The sequence below is a fragment of the Neurospora tetrasperma genome (assembly GCF_000213175.1).
Source record: "Neurospora tetrasperma FGSC 2508 unplaced genomic scaffold NEUTE1scaffold_2, whole genome shotgun sequence".
In the NCBI taxonomy this organism is placed as follows: Eukaryota; Fungi; Ascomycota; class Sordariomycetes; order Sordariales; family Sordariaceae; genus Neurospora; species Neurospora tetrasperma.
In genome coordinates, this window is record NW_009799100.1 from 4,985,140 (window position 1) to 5,005,173 (window position 20,034).

Below are 20,034 nucleotides of genomic sequence, written 5' to 3' on the forward strand. Positions count from 1 at the left end.
GAAGTAGGTCAGCGCTCCAATAGTACGCTAGCTCTGTGATGCGCCCACCGAACATTATACCCTGTAGCGTGCTCACCCTGGAAAAGGGTAGATATGTCAAGCTAGGGGCAAAGTCGTTGCGATAGTAATGTAAGTGACACTTCCTCATTGTGGCGCCAGCGCGACTGACTTTACGGGCTCGGCGGGCTTCCGCTATTTGCACCTCTTCGGAAGGCCGTAGTGTTCGTGGCATTGGTGTTCGTGGTATTGCTGTGCGAATATAGCTATAATGTTGAGCCGGGACAGTAGATGTAGGGGCTAAGGATTGTAAACGAGTCGTGGGTGCTTTCCGATTCGATCTGTGGAGGAAGTTTGCTACATAGCGGGTGACTCCACGCTATCGTTAAGAGAGGGACTGTGATGAGTTTGTTGTAGTGGATGACCAAAACGCCAGTAATCTAATAAATAGAGCGAGAGATTCCCTTGCTACTCATTTATTAAACTCGGCGATTAACTACAATATTATTTGTCTACCCAAAGCAAGAACGACGTTTTATACCCCTAGGGAGGCGGAAGTAGACGTTAAAGCTAACTACTACTAAAGCGAGAACGATATACGTTTGGAATTATTATTACCCTTATAGGGCTGGGATAGATTAAGGGCCAATTGCAGGGACCGTTTTAGCGTACATATTAACTTACCAGCTCAACTAAATCCCCCTCCTACCCCAAATATTACTTACTTCTTTATTACTATGGCCGTCGCCTACAATCTTCGGCTTTAACTTTCCACTTCTTCACAAACTCTAATCTCATTGCCGAACTAAACGCGTAATATATAATTATACTCATCGGATTATCCCTTAAATACTCTATTAATTATACTATTTTATACAAATCGGTAACTATTAGCGAAGGATAATATATCGCCTAAATATCTTATACTACAATATAAAGTAAAGTTTCAATAAATAGAGGGTTAGAATAAGAATAAGTAATACGAATCTCTATTTTTCCCTTATTAGTATTCCGACCGCGTATATTATCGTACGCTGCGTAGAACGCCCGCGCGATTAATCCATCGATACGACGTAAGAGGTAATATTCTTTATTTAAATTATATCGGTAGTTAATTTAATTATTAAGCCGTATATTAAATTCCTTAATACGGGTTTCGAGCTTAGCGGTACGTTTGGCCTTATAAGAAATACATTCGAGAATGGCGGTATATTAGTCCTCTAACTCTTTAACGCAGTATACGAGGCGTTGGTTCTTATTGATTATTTTGCAGTTCTTATCAATTATTTTATAGTTCTTATCGAATATTTTACAGTAATTGCGGGCAGCGTCTCAAAGATTTTAAAGGAAGGGTATCTAACGTTCCTCCAAATTGCAGAAGGCGAGGACAAGGTTTTAGAACGTTTTAAGGGATGGGGGCTCTATTGTATATTAGCGTTTTCGGTCTAGGGGTATATTAGTAGTGATAAGAGACTGGTAATAGGTAGGCGAATATACTAAATGGAGTGGGGGTTTGTACTGGAGTCTTGGAGCTACTCGCTAAATCGATAGATGGACCACTTTTATAGATGCCCTCCTGATCTATATAATAGGGCAATGGGTCGTCAGAGTGTCGACGGCTTACGGTCTAGAAAAAGAGATCTTAATTAGGAGAAATTTGGACGCCGGGTAAGTATACGTACTAGAAGGGAAGCTTTTCGGCGAATTATAATTATTAGTAGGATAGCTACCCGCTAATTTCAAACCTTAATCGTTTAGAGTGGAAGAAGGTAATACTAAAGCGTTAGCGTACTAACGTTTATAAAATAGGGTTTATAGTAAAGAATAAACTATATTCTTATATAGTAGAGGATAGCCTTTTAATAGTTATATTCAATTAAATTAACCGGCCGCCTCGGCTACTATAAAGTATTCGAAGGTTATAGTAATTATCGAAGCGTACTAATTATAAAGTAAATAAGAAGATAGAGGGAAAATAAGCGATTTAAATTTATACTTCTAACCTAATTAACGCTAAATTAAAATAGATAGTAATTTTATCGATAGTAGAAAGAGTAGTCAAATAATTCGAATAAAATTCTATATTCCCCCCTTTTTAGAATTAGAAGAGTAATTTAAGGGCTAATTAAAGATAGTAATCGTATTATATTAAAGTAGAGGCTAAGGGACTATTAAAGAGGCATAATATATATAAAAAGTACGGGCGGATTGGCGTTGGCTTTATACTCGATAGATTGAATATTTTTAAGGTTAATAAGTATATATAGACGGGTATGTTTGGGCTTTGTAATAATTCCAACTAGAATGAAGGTTGCTCGTGGGGGTAGGATAAAAGTATCAATATAGAGTCGAATCTTTAAGTCGGATATAATTCCGAAGTTCTAGTATATAGAAACGCTAAGATCGGTAATATTAATATTAAGATCCGGTATACTATAGGAAGAACGGATTAACTCAGAGTTCGAACTCACCCACTCCATCCTATAACAACACAACTGGCAAATCGTTGCCACAATCAGTAGATAAAGAACGCTACAAGAGTAACGTACTCTCTCCGTTCTCTTAAGAACCCTAGTCCTTCCAATAGGCGTACCTATTAAGTAGGATTTAGCAGCTTTTATAATTCTTAATTTGTAGCCGACGCAATGCCAACAATGTGTATAGGAAATAAGCGGGAGTAGTGAGAGAGGAGATGCGAGAAGGGGGTAAAAGAGGGAAGACTTATTGGTATGGTTGGATTCCAATGGCGAGCCAACTTGATTTTGATGTTCGGTATATAACTAGCGAGGTGATATATCGTTCGATTCAGATAGGAATGGTGGCGGTGGCTCGACGTCGTATTGGGGTAGGGAGCGTCCTGGATCTTGGGTGTCGCTGTACGTGTCGAAATCTAACAATCTAGCATCGTTAAGCGGAGTGTCGTTGACTTGGCTGTAAAGATATGTTTATATTAGCTTTATGCAGATACTATACTGCCGAAACCACAGCTCCGGCGCCGATGCGAACCAAAATGTGAAATTAATACGAGGAAGAGTGATATGATGTAATAAAAGATCCATTAGCATCACCTAGATCCAGACAAGCAAGCCTCATTCACAGTATGACCGATTGGCCATGTGAAATCTAACCTCTCATTTTCCAGACAACACATAACTATCTCTTAAACAGCCACTACTTCTTGTCCTTGTCCACAAATGGTTCATCTCAGCTAACTATCAACATCGACAAGGCATCATGTTACATATATAGACGGCTTGGATGCGATGCAGTAGATTGAAACCCGCTTTATGCTGCTGGCTGCACGGAAAATCGGCACACTCATCTGTCCGTCCATTTGTCCATTAGAGCTTTGCTCTGTCTGTTGTGCGCACTGATAGAGGAGCGGACAGAGAAATGCATTTACGAGTGGAACAATGATGGTGCTGTCCATCAAAATATGAGCTAGCATCCATGGGAGCGAGATGACAGACTTGTAGACACATTGAACTTGAAGTCAGTCATCGATATCATTACGTCCAAGGACGTGGTTTATAGGCCAGCCTACAAGTTGAAGCGTAAGGCTTGAATCAACCATTACGAAGATGCGGCAAGCCTATGGCGGGTGAGCCACAAGGCTTCGGCCATTTTGCATATATATGACAGTTAGGATGTCAGACGGCTGGCAACGACATTGGTTTGGATAGCGGAATCATCAGCGCACTTCAAGGTTGTGAGAGCTTGGTTGGCTTGCCAGGTACAGGATATTTTAACGTCGCGGTCACGGCCTTGCTGTCTCCTGCCATGTGACAGACTTCCAAAGAAAATAGGTAATCAACAGTCCAACCGACCACAGGTTGTCATAGAATAATAGAATCGCTGGCACTGCGCCTTGAACGACGAGCCCATCCCAACCCGAATAGATGCGAGTTGCTTCTCCGACGCTTGGCTTTGATACATGCCGGGGGATGCAGAAGATGGCCTCTACGACGGCGTAGAAAGTGGGCAAAGAGTCCGCCAGCCGCATAGACCGCCGTGACGCTGATGACAATTGGCCACTGGAACGAATTGGGGTTTGGCCAGATGATAGTAAGGGCCCACGCGAACATGTCGAACAGGTTCTGGAACGAGGCTTCCACTGAGGAGAAGATGCCTCTGCGATCGTCTTCCACTTCCTGTATCCGGGGAAAACCCACTGGTTAGTAGCAAGGCAAAGCTCATGTAGACAGGATTTTTTTTTTTTCGGAAGGAGATGGAAAGGACGTGGGTCTTACACCTTGCACAATGTTTTGCACCGAGAGGTCAAAACCCCAAAGACCGACACGACTGAAAGCCACGGCAACAACAAGGCCAACAGCGGTCATAAGGCTAGTTGCCTCATAGCCCTTCCCGTAGTAGTAAAAGAAGCAAGAGACGCCGCCAGCTAGCCAGGTCATCTGCCAGGTGATGGACCACAAGCCCGTGCGGAGGACACCGATGCGCTTCATCAGACGGGGCGCGATCCAAGTGGCGCTGAGCTCGAAGATTGTCGAGATGCCACGGATGATGCCCACTTGCCATAGGTTAAGGTTGGAGGCGAGTAGGTACGTCAGCATCTGGCCTGAGAAGGAGAGTACGGTGAGGTACAGTAGCGAAAGCGCAAGCGAAGGGATAACCGCTGGATGGCCAAAGTACAGGCGCAAAGAGGGAGTCATGAGCAGCTTGCGCCATGATATGCTCCGTATCCAATCCCCGAGCTGTCGATGGGTACTGCCGTCAGTAGCAGCACCACCGTCCTCCCTCAAGGCAATCCCCGAAAGCGGCTCGAGCGACTGACCGACTGATTCACCGGGAGGAGCAGGGCGACCGAGCCCCGGGACCCTGCGAAACACCGTCTCGATGCAAAGATACTCCACCATCACCGACGCCAGATTCATCCCCAGCGTCGCATACACAGCCGCCCTCACCGACGCCGCAGCAACCAAGGCAACCGTCAACGGCCCGAGCAACTTGCAAAACAAATCAATCCTCCGCATGCGCGCATTCATCTTCCTCCTCGCCTCCTCATTCCCCTGCGTAATAACCACCACCCAATCCCTCTCCACCGCAATAAGATTCACGCCCGCCGCCAGTTTCTCCACGCACGCCAGCAACACACTAGCTCCAAACAAGCCATCCACCAGCGGCGACTGCCTCCATCCCAGCCGCAACTCCAGCAACGCCCAGAAAAGACCGCACGAAGCAGCAACAGCGAGGCGTTGCCCCACAATGGAAGCGCGGACGACGGTTAGCCGGTGGGCAGTGTCGATCCAGTGGCCTACCGGCACAGCGAAGAGGATGGCGGCAAGGTTGCGCGAGAGGGCATAGAGGGAGACGGGGAGGAGGTTGTCGGGGAAGACGGAAGCGAGGAAGTAGACGACGCCGGCTTCGAAGAGGCGGGAGTTCCAGGTGGAGAGGAAGTGGGAGGTGTAGAGGCGGAGGGTTAGGGAGTGCGATATTCCTATTGGGATGGGAGCTGGAGGACTTGTAGAAGAAGGGGGGAGGTCATTATCGCCTGCAGCGTCGACGGTGCTGGCATTGTTGGGATTGGCGTGGAGTGGCCGTTCAATGCCGGGCTCTATGACGGAGTTTGGTCTTGACAGATTATTTTGGGCGGAAAGGTATGCGGCTAGTTCGATATTGTTGTCGTCGCCGATGATTTTGCGAGCTGGCTCGGTCGACTGAATCCAGTCATCCATCCCGCCGTCGCGCGCTTGTTTCGGCGTCAGTTGCCCTGAGTAAGATCGTCGAGGAATGATATGATAAGGGGTTTAAGAGAAACAGGATTCAGAGCTGCACCAAAGAATATCTGGACAGCGAAAATTGTGTACATTAAAGATGATGTACTTTGGTTGTGATGTGGAAGAAGCGGCAATTTTGTGTAGCATCTGTCGGCGTGGTGGTCCGTGCACCCGCAATGCGTCCTCCTGTACCATCCGCTGCTCATCTGCTAGAGTGGCTCATGAATGGGGGTTACTAAAGAATTCAAGGATTACGAAACACGCATGAATATACGCTGAGAAAGGTACGAGTATGCGAGGCGGCTCTTCGGTGCCATATGTTATCCTGAATGGATCGTGTCCCTCATCGGATTTGCCCTGTTAGAAGCCACAACGCCAGACATCAACAGCACATCCATTTCCCGGGCATGTCAAGTCGAGTCTCTCCAACTATCATCAACACGACAAAGATAATACACCGAAGTGTGTTATTCCGTAGCGTGGAAGCAACACACCAATCATCCAAGCATACCTCATGAATTGATCATGGTGTCATACCTACGAACCCAGCCTGTTGGTCCTCCTTCGCGGTTTCTATCGCCAAACCACGAATATCGATCCCGCCAGCCCTGATGACCAACGCGGCAGTCCAGCACCTCCCCAACAACCTCAAGCTGGAGACTGGGCATTCTTAAGCGCAGCATGCACCAACTTCGCAATACCCAATACCTTCTCCTCCTCAAACTTCCTCGCAACAATCTGCACCCCCACCGGCGCACCATGGTAGATCTCCGGGTCATCTAGACATTACTCGTCGTCAGCTCCAGTCACACACCAAATGATCCTCCAGCAAAAAACCTCAAAAAAAACTCACAAGACTCCCAATTCGCCCTATCAACCTCGTTCACCGGCGTATACGTCTCATCAACTCCATCCACCCCCTTATCAGCCTTCGTAACCGGAATCACCGCCGCGCTATAATTCAGCAAGTTGACCACCTCGGTATAAGCAAGGTGAGTATATTTCCCCGGGATCACGGCGGCGTGGGGCGCGATGGGCATGATGACGGCGTCGACTTCCTGTCCGTCATCTCCCGACATGGAGTTCCAGTAATCCGAATAGGCCTGCTCGCACGCAAGTCCTTGGACGGTCAAGGCCTGGTACTCGAGTAGCGGGATGGGGTCTCGGAGGTTGAAGTATGCTTGGAGGTCGGCGATCAGGGGCTCGCCGGAGAGGAGGAGGTGGTCGTGGACGTCGCGGGCGCCGTCGGCTAGGAGGAAGGAGTGCTGCAGCATGTGTGTGTTGTCAGTGACGGTGATGACGGGCGGGCTTGGGAGGAGGAGAACAGGTTCTGCGTTTGGGTGGAAAACTTACGTGGATCTTAAGAGCAGTTGCGTGAGAGGGCGGGTTCCAGTCCACGAGCTTGTGTCCGGCTTTCTTCACTGCCTCAGCGACCATCGCCATTCCCCTGCGAATAGGCGGGTGAGGCTCGACGATGCCGTCGTTCCACAGGATACCCAGCTTCAGCGGTCGGTGGTCTGCCTTTGCCCTGCCACTCGTGTCCGCACGAGACAAGACATTATCGAAAACATCCTGTCGGTAAGGAATAGGCACTACAGCCGGATCCTGCAACCATGGCCGTGTGGACAAGACAGACTTGAGAGCAAGCTCGCATCCGTCAAGAGAGGTACTGATGAACCCCAGCGTGGAGCGGTAAGTGTTCTGCCCCGGGTTCGTGTTCGCAGCATCCCGATATGACAGGCGCTCGGGGGTCGGCTTGAGGGAAAAAATACCGCAGAACGCGGCTGGGATCCTAACAGATCCGCCAATGTCGGTGCCAACGCCGAGTGTACTTCCGCGCAGGGCCATGAGCGCCGCTTCACCTCCTGATGATCCGCCGCAGGAGAGGTTGTTGTTGTGAGGGTTGAGCGTGCGGCCGATGATGTTGTTGTAAGTGTCGCCAATTAGGAGAGTTTGCGGGACGCTGGTCTTGCAGAAAAGCACGGCACCGCAAGCTAGCAGCTCCTTGGTGATTTGGCTTTCGATTTGATGTGTCTTGGTAGGGTCGGTGATGCCCATGTTGCCTCCTATCCAGCCGACGTAGCCCATAGTGGTATCGACGCCTTTGACGTGGAATTGGTCCTTCAAGCTGATGGGTAAGCCATGAAGAGGACCGACAGGCTTGCCGTTTACTCGGAGATACTCATCGAGTTCTTCGGCTCTTTTGATGGCGATGTCAAAGAAGATTTCGAGGAGACAGTTGTTCTTTTTTTTTGTTAGCTTGTGTTCCGTCAACTGACAAGGTGAGAACAGGAGGTATACAAACAATCTGGTGAGCAATAGCCGCCGTCTTGCAAAACGCCTTCGTGACCTCTACCGCCGAGCGCTTGCCAGCCCTTATATCGTTGACCAGAGGAACACTGTCCGTTTTGACGACATCGATTACCTCGGGCTCCAGAAAACGTTCAATGAAAGGACCCGTAATATCTCGCTGCTTGGTCGCAAGCTCGAGGTCGGCAGGACTTAGTCGCCATTCTGCCGGAATCTTTGCGAGAGTGTCTTCCCGCTTCTTCGCGGCACGGGCCTCCCAAGGAATGGGGTATTCAGTCATCATGGTGAAAAAGGGAATGATGAGCCCACAAGAATGATTTTACATGAGTGAGGTCAATGTTAAAGCCCCGTTATTTTCTTGTGTCATCCATGGCTTTTATAGGCAGATTATGGCTGCGATATCACGACTGCCGACTGCGGGGAGCGATGATGGATGCTACGGAGCTTGAGCCGGGTGCTATCACTGATAATACTGTGTTAGTCTACTCCGCATTCGGCCTGAGACAACCAATCAATGGGGTGACCAAGTTATCTCCGGGTGCGGATAACCGGAGCGAGCTTTGGGAGCCCAGGTTACGCCTCGACACCATTGTCACCGCCCTCGCAACTTTGAAGCCATCTTTTCGTCTTTCTTGATTTTTGACTCGAGTCGTAGAGAATTACAAAAAAAAAAAATTACCCTTTGACAACGAAGGCTGAGTGGAATTGGGGATGGAAGATGCATTCTCGAATTGGCCGCTACACTGTGCATCTAGAGAGCTATAGGGCCATATCCTATCCGTTATCTACGCGATTATGCTCTAACCTGCCAACCCTTTCGCTCCACAACCTTTTCGGGTGACTTTTCTTTTTCAAGTGTTCAATCTATCATCGTTTGCCGGATGTACACTGTACGTCCAGAAGCTTACGGAAGCGGAAGTGGCTCCTCCTCCTCATCAAATGGCTCCTCCTCCTCATCAAATGGCTCCTCCTCCTCATCAAATGGCTCCTCCTCCTCATCAGATGGTGCGAGCTCTCTTCGGGCATTCTCCAACCGCCTCTCAAGGTCCTCTAACCTTGATACTAGCCTCTCAGTTTTGGAAGCAAATTTAGTGATTAGAGGTACCAGACCTAGCTGAGAGTCAACCATGAAGATGTTTTCCAACCCGCAATGTGGAGGGGATCTCTTGAAGACCCAATACAAATTGCACAGTGCGTCCTCAGAGCTGACTATATGCAGCTCTTTCAAGTTGACACACTGTTCAAGAAAGATGGCATCATCAGTGCTAACTGTATCCCCCTTGAACTTGAGTCGTTTGATCGAGGCTGCAACAGGGATGAAATCCTCCAAACAAGCCTCCCCAATGTCGACAATGTCAAGCTCCAGGTTAAGCCAAACATAGCGCCGCTCACCGCCGTCTCGTATGTCTTCCAACTCGGAGAAGAGCTGTCGATAAACCCCCAGCTGACGAGCTTCGCGACAGACTTGCACGATTGCTGGGATCGGTGTAAAGGAACTCACGTTACTCTCTTGCACTCTCTCATTATGTGCTTGGTAGTAGGTTCGTGTAGTTTCTTTAATCAACAAACCAACGTCGACGGTACGGGGTTCGGCAGTTAGCTCCCACACCAGAGCCCGGAGCTCGAACGGTAGGTACATGAACCGATGGAAACTGGTGGCAGCCATCTTGCTCGCTGTTGTTCGACTACGTGGCGACTTTCTCCTCGTACTGACTCGGGCGATCTGGTCAGCGCTCGTTACATCAAATTCAACTTAAGGAATTTGACTGCTGAAGGGAAAGTGAAATCGGACTGATCGGGTTGCGATACTTACCTGCTGTGGCTGACTGGACGAGCAACAAGAACGGCCAGACGAAAGGGTCAGACAGCAAAAGCTTGCTACCGATTCGCACTGGAGGAAGTGTCTCGTCTCTTTGTACCGGTCTAGGGAGAGGAGTGGTGTGACAGTCCACCGCGCGGGACGGGATAATGTCTTCAAGTGGGCGAGTGTCTGCCAGCCGCGGATCGGTTACTGTCGCAAAAGTTGCGAGAGTCGGCAGAGACAAGCTCGGAAAGAAAGAGGAGTCGCGCCTGTCGCAGAAGATGATGCCGACGGACGTGAGGAAGGTGCTGCCGCTAACGGCCCACGCCAGGCCTAGGACGTCGTGATGTGTTGCGCTTTCTGTCGTGCTTTCAGAGTCTTGCGAAGCGGTGTTGGTTGAGCGCCGCGTTGCTTGGAAGAAAAACAGTGCGCGGTCCGTGAAGCAGATAAGAAGAGCTTAAGAAGAGTGGAAGGAGAGGAGGATACTTAAAAGGTGAATGCGCGGGGTCCAGGTCCAAAGGCGGCCAAATATGGGACGAGCTGAGGCAGAAAGTTAGGTACCTCTAGGATCTCTAGCTTGGAGTGAATGGGAGGGAAGGAGAAGTGAAGTGAAGGCGGGAGGAGCGAACCTGAAAGACAGCACGTCATCAAAAATCATCATCGTCAAGTCTCACGCATCGTAGCTCTACTACTACAGGCAGCCTCTTGAACATACCCTAACATGGAAGGGCCCATATCTTCCCTCAGAGACCTGCGCTGGACCGTCTACATTAGGTTTTGGTTCACCCTTACGCTACAGGGTGGTTCACATAGCAATTCCATATATGTAACTCGAATACTTTAAACAGCAACAAAGTATATTACGCTCAAGTGGTCATGAATAGTTGAAACCTTAATGTTTCCAAGTCTGCCCAACACAAATTTGTTCCCTCCTTTCTAAAATGTTTGACGACGCCGCCTAGTACATGATGGTCCCCCGTCCTGATACATAGAAGTAGGTAATTTTGCCCTCGCCGTGCCATCATACGCCCGCTCATGCTGCTAACCACTTCGTCGGGACGAGAGCACTCAGTATCCTAGTGAGCAACACTTGCACGGCTCCTGCCATTTACTCAAGATAATTGCATGACCCTTCAAAAGTGACCGCTGAACACTCGTGATCTCGCTATCTCGTATCCATCTGATATGTTGAGGATCATCATCGCCCACGGACTCATCCCATTGGCTCGTCAAGCCGTCCGCAGTCGTATGTACAACAAGTTTCTTCAGAGAGCGTGGCATATAGCCGCTGCATAATTGCTCTCTGGTTGTAGACTGCCGGTCAAGAAACGTTTCGTCCGAAACGGTGATCTCAAGCTCCTGCAAGTTGACAAAACATGCGTGGAGGGCAGCTCTCGCGCCACATGCACACGAGATCCAATCGATCTCAACCTTGAGGCGCCGGATCGATCGTGCCACATCCTGAAAATGGAATAGAGTGAGCCCGGTGAGAAAGCCCGCGTCGACCGTGTCGATATCCAAGTTCATCCAGACATATTGGCGCTCTTCGCCAGATCTGACAGTGTCCAACTCGGAAAAGACTTGTTGGTACAAGTTGTGTTTGTAACGGGCTTGGTAGCAGGTCTGTAGTACTGCTGGGACCGGCGTGCCCGTGACGAGTTTGTAAGCTGGGCCGCTGCCTTTGTTGTTAACGCATTTGGCGTGCGTGACCTGTACTCTGCGAATCTTGACGATCCGAGGCTCGACACTATGTTTTCATATGCGATCTTGGATTTCCCAGGGAAGCTGAAGGAACTTGGAAAAGGTGTTGGCCATGATGCTTGTTGTTCGTGAAAAGATCTTGTGGGTAGCTATGGAAGATGACGACATGTTAACACTTGCGAAACAGAACGAGCTAACCCATTGTTTGCTTGCACGGAGCTAACACATACCGTAACTGGAAGGTAGCTGATTTTGCCTATTCTGACTGAGGCGACAAGATTGTGTGGAGCTTGATCGTGATAGCCGGCAGCCACAGACTGCGGAGAGAGATAAGTTGGCTTTTAGTTGTGCCTTCGCCGTCTTCGGTAAAGTTTCGAGACGAGTCAGATATGTGAAAGAGCCTGTCGGATTTGATGATGGTCTGTGGTGATGGATGCTCTTTATTGTCAACTTGATTGACCACAATAGCTTGAAGAACTCTGGGGAAGTGGTGAAAATTTGGGAAGAAAATCACAGAGCAGTCTGGTCAGGTATATATACTAGGTCAAGTGAAGGGCGACGTTGCTCTCATGCAGTTCAGGTAGGAATATAAATGAATTAATACAATATCCATACGCCGAAGCAATGCGGAAGTCCGATTTATTGATCATGTATCATGCCTAGACAGAGGGTGCCTTGCATCTCATCTGCTTCTCTGCTGCCGATCCACGTTTATTAATTTTTTTCCCTCTCAATCATGCCGCCATGTATAGTGACGTGTCTCGGGTCAAAGAGAAGTCCGAAGGACTCAGACAATGACGTATATCAAGCTTCGACATATATCGATCATTTGTTATACTCGATGCCGGATGTACTTGATCGTCTTCCTATGTACATACAGCCACAATGCATTCAGACACGTAAATCCCCTCTCGTAATCGCCATATGTTTCTTTCTCCGTTCGGAGTTGGAAATACGTTTTGTAATCATGCCGATTAAGCCGAACATGATAGGCGTGTTGGTTTCATCTGCCTTCCAAGGTGCGTCTCCAGGGCCGGCCAAGATAGCCCTCGCATACACTGAGAACAGACGTGGTTACACATCTTAATCATAGACAGGTATATCTTCATCCCACAGGTCGTCCCATAACTCATCCCAGTCAAAGCTGTCCAACGTAAGAAAGTCCAGCATATCGTGTAGGATGATATTTTTCTGACCACATGCAAAGGGGAACAGGCGAAAGGCCCATCGGAAATTCCAGATCTCGCCGTGAATATCAAGCTTCTTGAGCTTTACAAAGCCCTGGAGAATCTTGATCTCTCCAGGCAGAAGCCGCAGTATCTCGATGTCGAGCCGCTGAATGGAAGTTTGGATGCTTTCGTACCTAAAGTGGCGCAGTTCGGTCATTCCCGCCCGGATGGTATCATGCTCCCAGTTGATCCAAACATATTTCCGCTGGAAGTCCGATGTGCCCGATAGGATTTCAGTGAATGCCTGTTTGTACACTCCCAGGTAGCGGGACTGCTTGCAAACTTGGAGTATCTCTGGTACCCTGTTCACCGAACGCAAATCTCTGCGAAGTGTCCCTTGTATCTGGTCGGAAACTACACGGACGTCAAACCATGCGAGGCGCAACTGTGAATTCCCATATCATGGCACGAAGCTCCCATGGCAGGTAAGGGAATAGGTGAAACGTCTCTGTGGTGGACATGTTGCCGGCAGGGGTTGGGGGCAGCTGTCGCCGTGTGCTCTGAGATCTCAAGGTAGGTAGTTGCTGGTAGCTGAAGATGGCAACGTTGTCAGAACTTGGATCAAAGTCAGGATGGAGAGTAGGCACGGATGAAGGTCAGAAATAATTACCTATGTGACCAGTGCAGATCTGGACGGAAGAATTACTGGTATCGATGCTGCATGCGCCCCTAATGCACTGCGCTAGAAAGAGACGCTGACAGCGGCGTCTTGCCGTCACCCTGTCTCGAGGCTGTCCAGGCCTGGAAAGATATTGAACACGTAGCTTCTTCCTGGAAACCCGTATTTCTGGGGACAACGCCAGCCGCAGACAAATGGGTGCCCACAACGAAGCAATCCAGTTGCCACGAAGGACTATAGTTGGCAAGATCGCAAGGTCGAGAATGCGAGATGTCGTCCTGGCCTCGATGTCTTTCTACTTCGCGCTCTTCCGTACAGTAGTCCAACTGTGTCGATTGCTGAGCACGTATCAAACCGATCTGAGAATCCGCTTCAAGCGGGGAAGCGAATGATAGTTTGCCGTCGATGGCCAAAGCTGGATGATGAGAGAAGCTGGGTTGTTGCTTTGGAGGAGATGGTTGAGTCTGCAACAACAAATGTCGCAAGACACGATGGACAGGGTTGAGTGTAGCGCACCAGCAAAGAGGTGAGAAAATTGTGCAGGAAATAGCGCAAAATATGGGAGTGGTGGGTGGATTAAATAGAACTAGAAAAGAAAAGGTGAAGGGTCACTGAAGGTTTTCTGGCCTAATGAAGGGAATAATCTAGTGAATGCAAGGCAGAGTAAGGGGAGGCCTCTCCAACCAAGGTTCATTCCCATGGAGAGAGTTGACAATGTCGCCAACCTTTCCCCAGGTTACCTATCCGGACCTTACATGCCTGCAAATCTCTCGGGAGGAGGAAGGTTGGGTGGTGAAGGCACATATCGATGGACATCTAACTCGGGGGCGTTCGTCGTCGTGATTCATCAAGAAAAACACACAGACTTGTCCCTTGCTCGCGTGAAGACAGCAGCCACTTCAACGATCAACTTGTCGATTTTCCAGGTCTACCATTCTAGATACTTCTAGGATAGGGGATGGAAAGCAGAAGCTTTCAGGAGCCACGAAAAAATCGCGGAGTGATTTCGATAGACCACTCCTCATGCGGATCGTCGAGGGCTCTGTCAATCAGATCATCGTAGTCGCCGTACATGTTCTGATAGCCATCTGGATCATCCCAAACCGTAAGTTCAATCTCGCAATCAATCAGGCAACCTCGGAAAGGTCGACGCCAACTGGTCGCCCCAGATTTACAGATTATGGTAATCAGCTTGAGGTTTACACAACGTTTGAGATCTTCAACCTCCCAGTCATGCAGTTTGTCTCTCACGAAGTGTAGGTATTGGATGGATGTCTGAATGCCCTCATACCTGTAATGGTACAAAGGCGTTTTCCCAATCTGAATGTTATCACAGTCCCAGTTGATCCAAACATGGAGTAGAAGTACAAGGGAAGTGTACTTACGTGCGATAATGCAGCTAGGAGCTATGCTGTATGCTTCGCTAATGTACTGCGTTTGAAGAAGAGTTTGGGTTTGGACACGTCTACCGCCGCCTTATCTGGGGATATGCCGGACGGAGCTGGCGAGAACGAGAATGGTGTTGCCTCAGCGGGCCAAAGGTTGATGACACGGCCTAGAGTCTTTCTTGCTCTGAGGGGCGTGGTTGACTGCGAGGCATCAAATGGCAGCAGAAGTGCGGACTGGAGAGAGGTCGAGTACGTGCCACGAGAACGACGGGTCTCCCATCCCATCATGCATATGTCAGGCAACCCCGCGCGCACACGTAAGAAGTGAAAACTGACTCGGAAGTTCGTTTCCGTCCTCTACCTCTGGACTTTTCCCGGCCACTCAAGCCGTCCTTATCACTCCTTCTCTTCCATATTGCCGGGCTTGCGGAACGAAGCCTCATCTTCAGGAAGCAGCATTCCTTTGCTTCGGAGCATAGGTATCCAGGTCAAGACGGTTCTCTATTTCCCCAGTGCTTCCTCCAGAAGGAGCTCTGGTCTCTCAAGTGAAACGTATGCGCCCAAATCATCAACTCAGCTTCAAATTGCACGAAAACGGTATTCATCTTGGGCCTCACACTAATACCCCACGCGTAGATCATCCTTATCTCGTCACAGCCACGCCACTACTTTTGTTTCCTGCGCGACACTTGAACACAATTGTCGAGTGTTGCGGGTCGCAACCACAGCCCCTTCGACCCTGGAGGGGTCCTTCCCAAGACCAGTTTCCTTATAGAGAAAAGCTATTGGCTTCCGCATCAACGGCGCTCACAAAGAAGATTGTACCTGCGGTGCATTCTGGTCATTCCTGCGGCTCAGTCTACGTTCAAGTAAGTGCCAATGACATCCAAGCCTCCCTCAAGTCGGGGCCCGCAAGTTGCTGATGATATCATATTTATAGGAAACCGACAGATAACAAACGACTTCAACAATGGCCACGGCTTTCCATTATTTCCCTTACCTCCCCTGGGAGCTGCGTGCTCGAGTCTGGGAACTTTCTGCTGAGCCCCGCGTAGTCCACGTTCGCACGGTGGAGTATGATGGAAACCCGTTGTCGGATGCGTCTGCCGGCAAGAAGCAACACAAGGCGGTTATTTCCCTTACCCCCATACCAGCAATGCTCCAAGTGTGTCGCGAGTCACGTAACCTCGGAGTGTACCGACAGTGCTTTTCTGAGCTCCAACGCACCCCCGAATTTGTCTCCAAAGCTAGTTCGATGCGATACATCTGGTCGAACCTCGATCTCGATATCATCGACATTGGGCCGCGGGACCTTCGCGATTTAAAGTTGGTAGCCCAAACTACTAAGCGGCTCAAGTTGGAGCGCTATAGGTTTGTCCTCGACGACGCCATAGCTCTGTCTGAGCTTCACAACCTGGAAGAAGTTCACATCGTTTGCCCAAGTGAGCGCATTTTGCAACGCTGCGGTTGCATCCTCATGTTATATTACATTGGCCACTTGAACAGAAAACGCATTATATTGATCGACAAAACCAACGATCAAACTACGACTTTATTTGAATGGAATCGGGAAGCTGAAAAACGCTTCGAGCCGCACCAAGAGGAGTTTGAGGCTGGATACAAGGATTACACTAGTCTTTCTTCTGATGACATAGAATGCAGGATGTCATGGGCTCACATTTACTACGCTATGGGAGCGTATATTAGGGGCCGAAGGCTGTAATTTTGAAGGATCTTCCGAGGAGGAACGCAGAGATCAAGTCGAGCTTTACGAAAGGTTTACTAAAGGAAAATACCAGCAGCTACGTCGTGACTGGAATACCAGAGACCACAATCCTCGACTGCAGGAGCAATATACCGAATCTCCTGCGTTGCGGTAAAGTTAGTTCACAAATCAAACCTATTTGTACCTGTTATACCTGTTCTGCAATGAGATGGACAAAACCCGTACCTTTCTAGCTTGCGGGACAGTGGAGTTTTCATGACTTTGACGTCTTGCCTCCTACATTGACTCACTTCGTCCCCTCATCTGCTTTGTCCTTGCTTTTTGCCTGCTTGATGCCTACTTTTTACGGTCTTCGGAAAATCCCACTATTTTGCTCCCAGCGCACATCTCAAGGTGTCGGACATCGATCGATCCGTGGCATGCATTAACAATTCCTCGCTGCACTGCATATCGATGATCCAAACACGTTTCCCCCAAGCCATGTATATAACGGCGTACGTAGGTACTCAACTGCCATTTCCTCCTTTTCTTTTCTTTTCTTTTCTTTTCTTTTCTTTTCTTTTCTTTTCTTTTCTTTTCTTTTCTTTTCTTTTCTTTTCTTTTCTTTTCTTTTCTTTTCTTTTCTTTTCTTTTCTTTTCTTTTCTTTTTCAGGTTATCTCAAGCATTCTTATTCCATCTTGTCGTCAACCTGGCGATATTGCATGCTCAGTGAACCTCGACACAAGATTATGGATGCTCTACATCCCGTCTGTTACGGTGGGAGAGCTCGTTCCCACCCAAGGCATGCAAAGCATCAAATCGAGGTAGATCGTTTGAAGGGCTTCATCACTCATTACCTCTTTATTTCCCAGCGTAATTTCAACTTCCGTGTTCTCCATTTCTTACAATCTATACCTGTGCCCCGGACCCCGGGCCCCTGGTTGTCGGTGTCTTGAGAGTAGTCGCTCAGAGTAATTTCTGCGGCATACGCCTCGCACAATACCCCCTTTGTTTACGAGTATCATCATTGACGTGAACAGTCACGTTTCTAGTTTTCCCAGAATCAACTTGCAATGTCGCCCTTTCTGTCTACTGAACTACTCGCAATCGATCTGTTCCATTGTAGCCGCGGTAGGAGTCATAGTAGGACAGTGCAAGAACTTTTCTCTTTTTGTTTGTCTATGACTTCAAGTTCGTCTTATCTAAGAACATCAAGAAAACTTGTAGCGGAAACAAGAGTGGGTATAAATAATTTGTCTGAAGAGGGCGGACATTGGTAGGTGGGTTACGGACTTTCCCTCCATAACAGTCGGGTGCAAAGCATCGCCGTAACAAATTTCGTTAGAAATAAAAAAATAGTAAGCCTTGCTAGATACTATTATAAAGATAGTGTTCAAAAACACTGGGAGACAAACAGATTGTACGAGCAAGTCTTGGGAGAAAAAAAAAAAAAAAAAAAAAAGCATGAAGTCTCTAAGTTGCTGCTCAACTATCCTGGGGCTGTCTGTGAGGAAGGTCTACTCGCGATCTTCATCTGGACATTGATGGTTGCAATTCGCGAATGATTCATGTGAAATCGTGATACATTGTGATAGCCAAGTAATCAAGACATTGTACGGATCTTTTGTCTATCAAGCTTCATGATGTGAATAATCGCCCCTAGACCCTTGGTCTTTTTGTCTAGATGCTATAAAGCCTAGAGGATTCCCTGACAGAAAGCCTCCCATACAATTTCCTCTTCTCAATTGTTGCCTTCCATGTTCCGAACAATGTCGGCGACATGCAGGAGGGTGGGCATCAATGAGTTAACGTCAAGTCCGGCAAGCATCTCAGAAACTGGAACCGGATCAAGGTTTGCAAACTCTGCAAAATCCTCCTCTTCCCGACGTTGGATTTCCTCTTCCAGTTCCTGAGCAGTAGTTGTGCGATTATTTTCCGATTGGATCAAGTGTATGTTTCTGCGATCGCAGGTGAGCACGAAGGGTCCAAAGATGTGGTACCACTCCCCCAGGCCTTCTTCGTCGAAGCAATCTATGTGAGCCTCTATCAAGTTCTCAAAAAAGTTGAATGAACGAACATCGCAGTAGTGGAACTTTCGGCTACTGTACTTGAGCCGCTTTACAGGCTGCGCTGCCCAACGATAGTTGTAAAGGTCATCCCGTCCATAGTCAATCGTGTCAATGTCAAAATTCAGCCAGACGTAACGCCTCTCGCCGCCCTCCGGAACAACTTCAACCTCAGAAAGGCCCTTTTGATACAGTCCGAGATTGCGCGACTCGCGGCAAGTTTGTAGTGTTGCTGGCACGGGCGTGGTCGAGACCAGCCGCGCGTATGCTTGCTGGCCAGAAGGAGCCGTCTCTATGTTTTCCTTCGTTTCAAGGTAGTATCTTTTTGCGTGGACGTCGACTGTCCGAGGCTCAACCGTCAGTTCCCAAATGCGAGCACGCAGCTCCCAGGGGAGGAAAGGGAAAGGGTGGAAAGTCGTAGCCATGGTATCGGTCGTGATTCGTTTTCTCCGGTTTGGGGACGATTGTAGATGTCTAGCAAAACAATCGGCGTCAGTACCTACAAGATAAATAAAGTGAAAAGATCAAAGGTAGCAAATGGCTAGGGTATGAGTTGCTGGGTGAATGGGGGGCGAATGGCACTTACCTGTATGTAAAGCGAGCCCCGTGCAGGAACCTACATGTACTGCAGGTAATTTCTTGTACGTGCCGCCGTCGTGGAAGTCAACGACTTCTTTCGCAAAACTGGTCTTCCGGAACAAACTTGACGATCGAAGGAGGCCCGTCGCCGCGACTCGTATTACTCAACGAGTACGTACCAGCGACAAGACAGGCGGAAGCAAAGCGTGGCGTGGCGTTGGGGTAATCAAAGGGCGAATGTGCTGAGGGGCTTGTCGTTTGGGTGCGGACTGAGACCGAGGCGAGTGAGCGCCGGCCGTATATGGCTTGCTTGAATGATCACAGCTGTTTGGCTGAGATGTGCTGAAGCGATAGAGGATATCTTCAGTCAGGTGGAGATGCCCCAGAGCGCAAGGTTGTGACTTCAAAAGGTTGAGCTTAAAGCCATGTGTGTTCGAGATTTGGTTGTTGAAATGTGTAAGGAGGGGGAGCGGAAACCAGAGGAGCCTAAAATACTGAAAGAAAGTGCCGGTGAATGGGAAGCCCGAGGCACGGACTTCCAAGAGATGGAAAATTCCAGGTGTGTGATGTGTCGAAGGTCAGATGATCAACATTGAGAAGTGAAGGTTCGAAAAAGCGGTTGTTGAACCACAGGGCAGTTCCATTCACCAGATGTACACGATGAGGGTTGCCTCAAGGCGGTCAACATCCAACCTGGCACAAAGACTGTAACAAGGTGAAATGAAGTGAAGTGAAGCGGAAAGAGCATCTGTGCAGGGCAACAGGCTAGAAGGGCCCCGTCGTCGTTGCCGTTTGACCACCATGTGGGGTGTCTTGACGGGATGGGACCCGACTGAGTCTCGGTCCGGATCCCGGCGCAGCGAGGTTTTGCCGTTTGTTGTCACAGCACAACAGTATGTATTT

At 48.7% G+C, this 20,034-nt stretch overlaps 6 protein-coding genes across 6 annotated transcripts; 1 reads left to right on the forward strand and 5 right to left on the reverse strand.

The window, feature by feature from the left end:
• Nucleotides 1–3,490: 3,490 nt before the first annotated feature.
• On the reverse strand, nucleotides 3,491–5,690 carry NEUTE1DRAFT_121555 (uncharacterized protein; the record flags this gene model as incomplete). The annotated part of the gene is made up of 3 exons (XM_009851731.1): nucleotides 3,491–3,537; nucleotides 3,854–4,148; nucleotides 4,248–5,690. 3 exons carry the CDS (start codon nucleotides 5,688–5,690, stop codon nucleotides 3,491–3,493), a joined length of 1,785 nt encoding a protein of 594 aa, XP_009850033.1.
• Nucleotides 5,691–6,028: 338 nt separating this feature from the next.
• Nucleotides 6,029–8,325, reverse strand: NEUTE1DRAFT_80270 (uncharacterized protein; the record flags this gene model as incomplete). Its single annotated transcript, XM_009851732.1, has 4 exons — nucleotides 6,029–6,511; nucleotides 6,586–6,997; nucleotides 7,086–7,976; nucleotides 8,038–8,325. 4 exons carry the CDS (start codon nucleotides 8,323–8,325, stop codon nucleotides 6,381–6,383), a joined length of 1,722 nt encoding a protein of 573 aa, XP_009850034.1.
• A 621-nt stretch (nucleotides 8,326–8,946) lies between these two features.
• On the reverse strand, nucleotides 8,947–11,712 carry NEUTE1DRAFT_109305 (uncharacterized protein; the record flags this gene model as incomplete). The annotated part of the gene is made up of 6 exons (XM_009851733.1): nucleotides 8,947–9,716; nucleotides 9,856–10,254; nucleotides 10,405–10,472; nucleotides 10,559–10,608; nucleotides 11,053–11,590; nucleotides 11,639–11,712. 6 exons carry the CDS (start codon nucleotides 11,710–11,712, stop codon nucleotides 8,947–8,949), a joined length of 1,899 nt encoding a protein of 632 aa, XP_009850035.1.
• Nucleotides 11,713–12,627: 915 nt separating this feature from the next.
• On the reverse strand, nucleotides 12,628–13,234 carry NEUTE1DRAFT_99984 (uncharacterized protein; the record flags this gene model as incomplete). Its single annotated transcript, XM_009851734.1, has 2 exons — nucleotides 12,628–13,017; nucleotides 13,145–13,234. 2 exons carry the CDS (start codon nucleotides 13,232–13,234, stop codon nucleotides 12,628–12,630), a joined length of 480 nt encoding a protein of 159 aa, XP_009850036.1.
• Nucleotides 13,235–15,762: 2,528 nt separating this feature from the next.
• On the forward strand, nucleotides 15,763–16,146 carry NEUTE1DRAFT_17925 (uncharacterized protein; the record flags this gene model as incomplete). Its single annotated transcript, XM_009850397.1, has 1 exon — nucleotides 15,763–16,146. A coding segment is annotated over one exon (384 nt), but the record flags the coding sequence as incomplete, so codon positions are not given.
• A 2,081-nt stretch (nucleotides 16,147–18,227) lies between these two features.
• Nucleotides 18,228–18,977, reverse strand: NEUTE1DRAFT_109308 (uncharacterized protein; the record flags this gene model as incomplete). Its single annotated transcript, XM_009851735.1, has 1 exon — nucleotides 18,228–18,977. The coding sequence occupies one exon, from the start codon at nucleotides 18,975–18,977 to the stop codon at nucleotides 18,228–18,230; it is 750 nt and encodes a 249-aa protein (XP_009850037.1).
• Nucleotides 18,978–20,034: the final 1,057 nt, after the last annotated feature.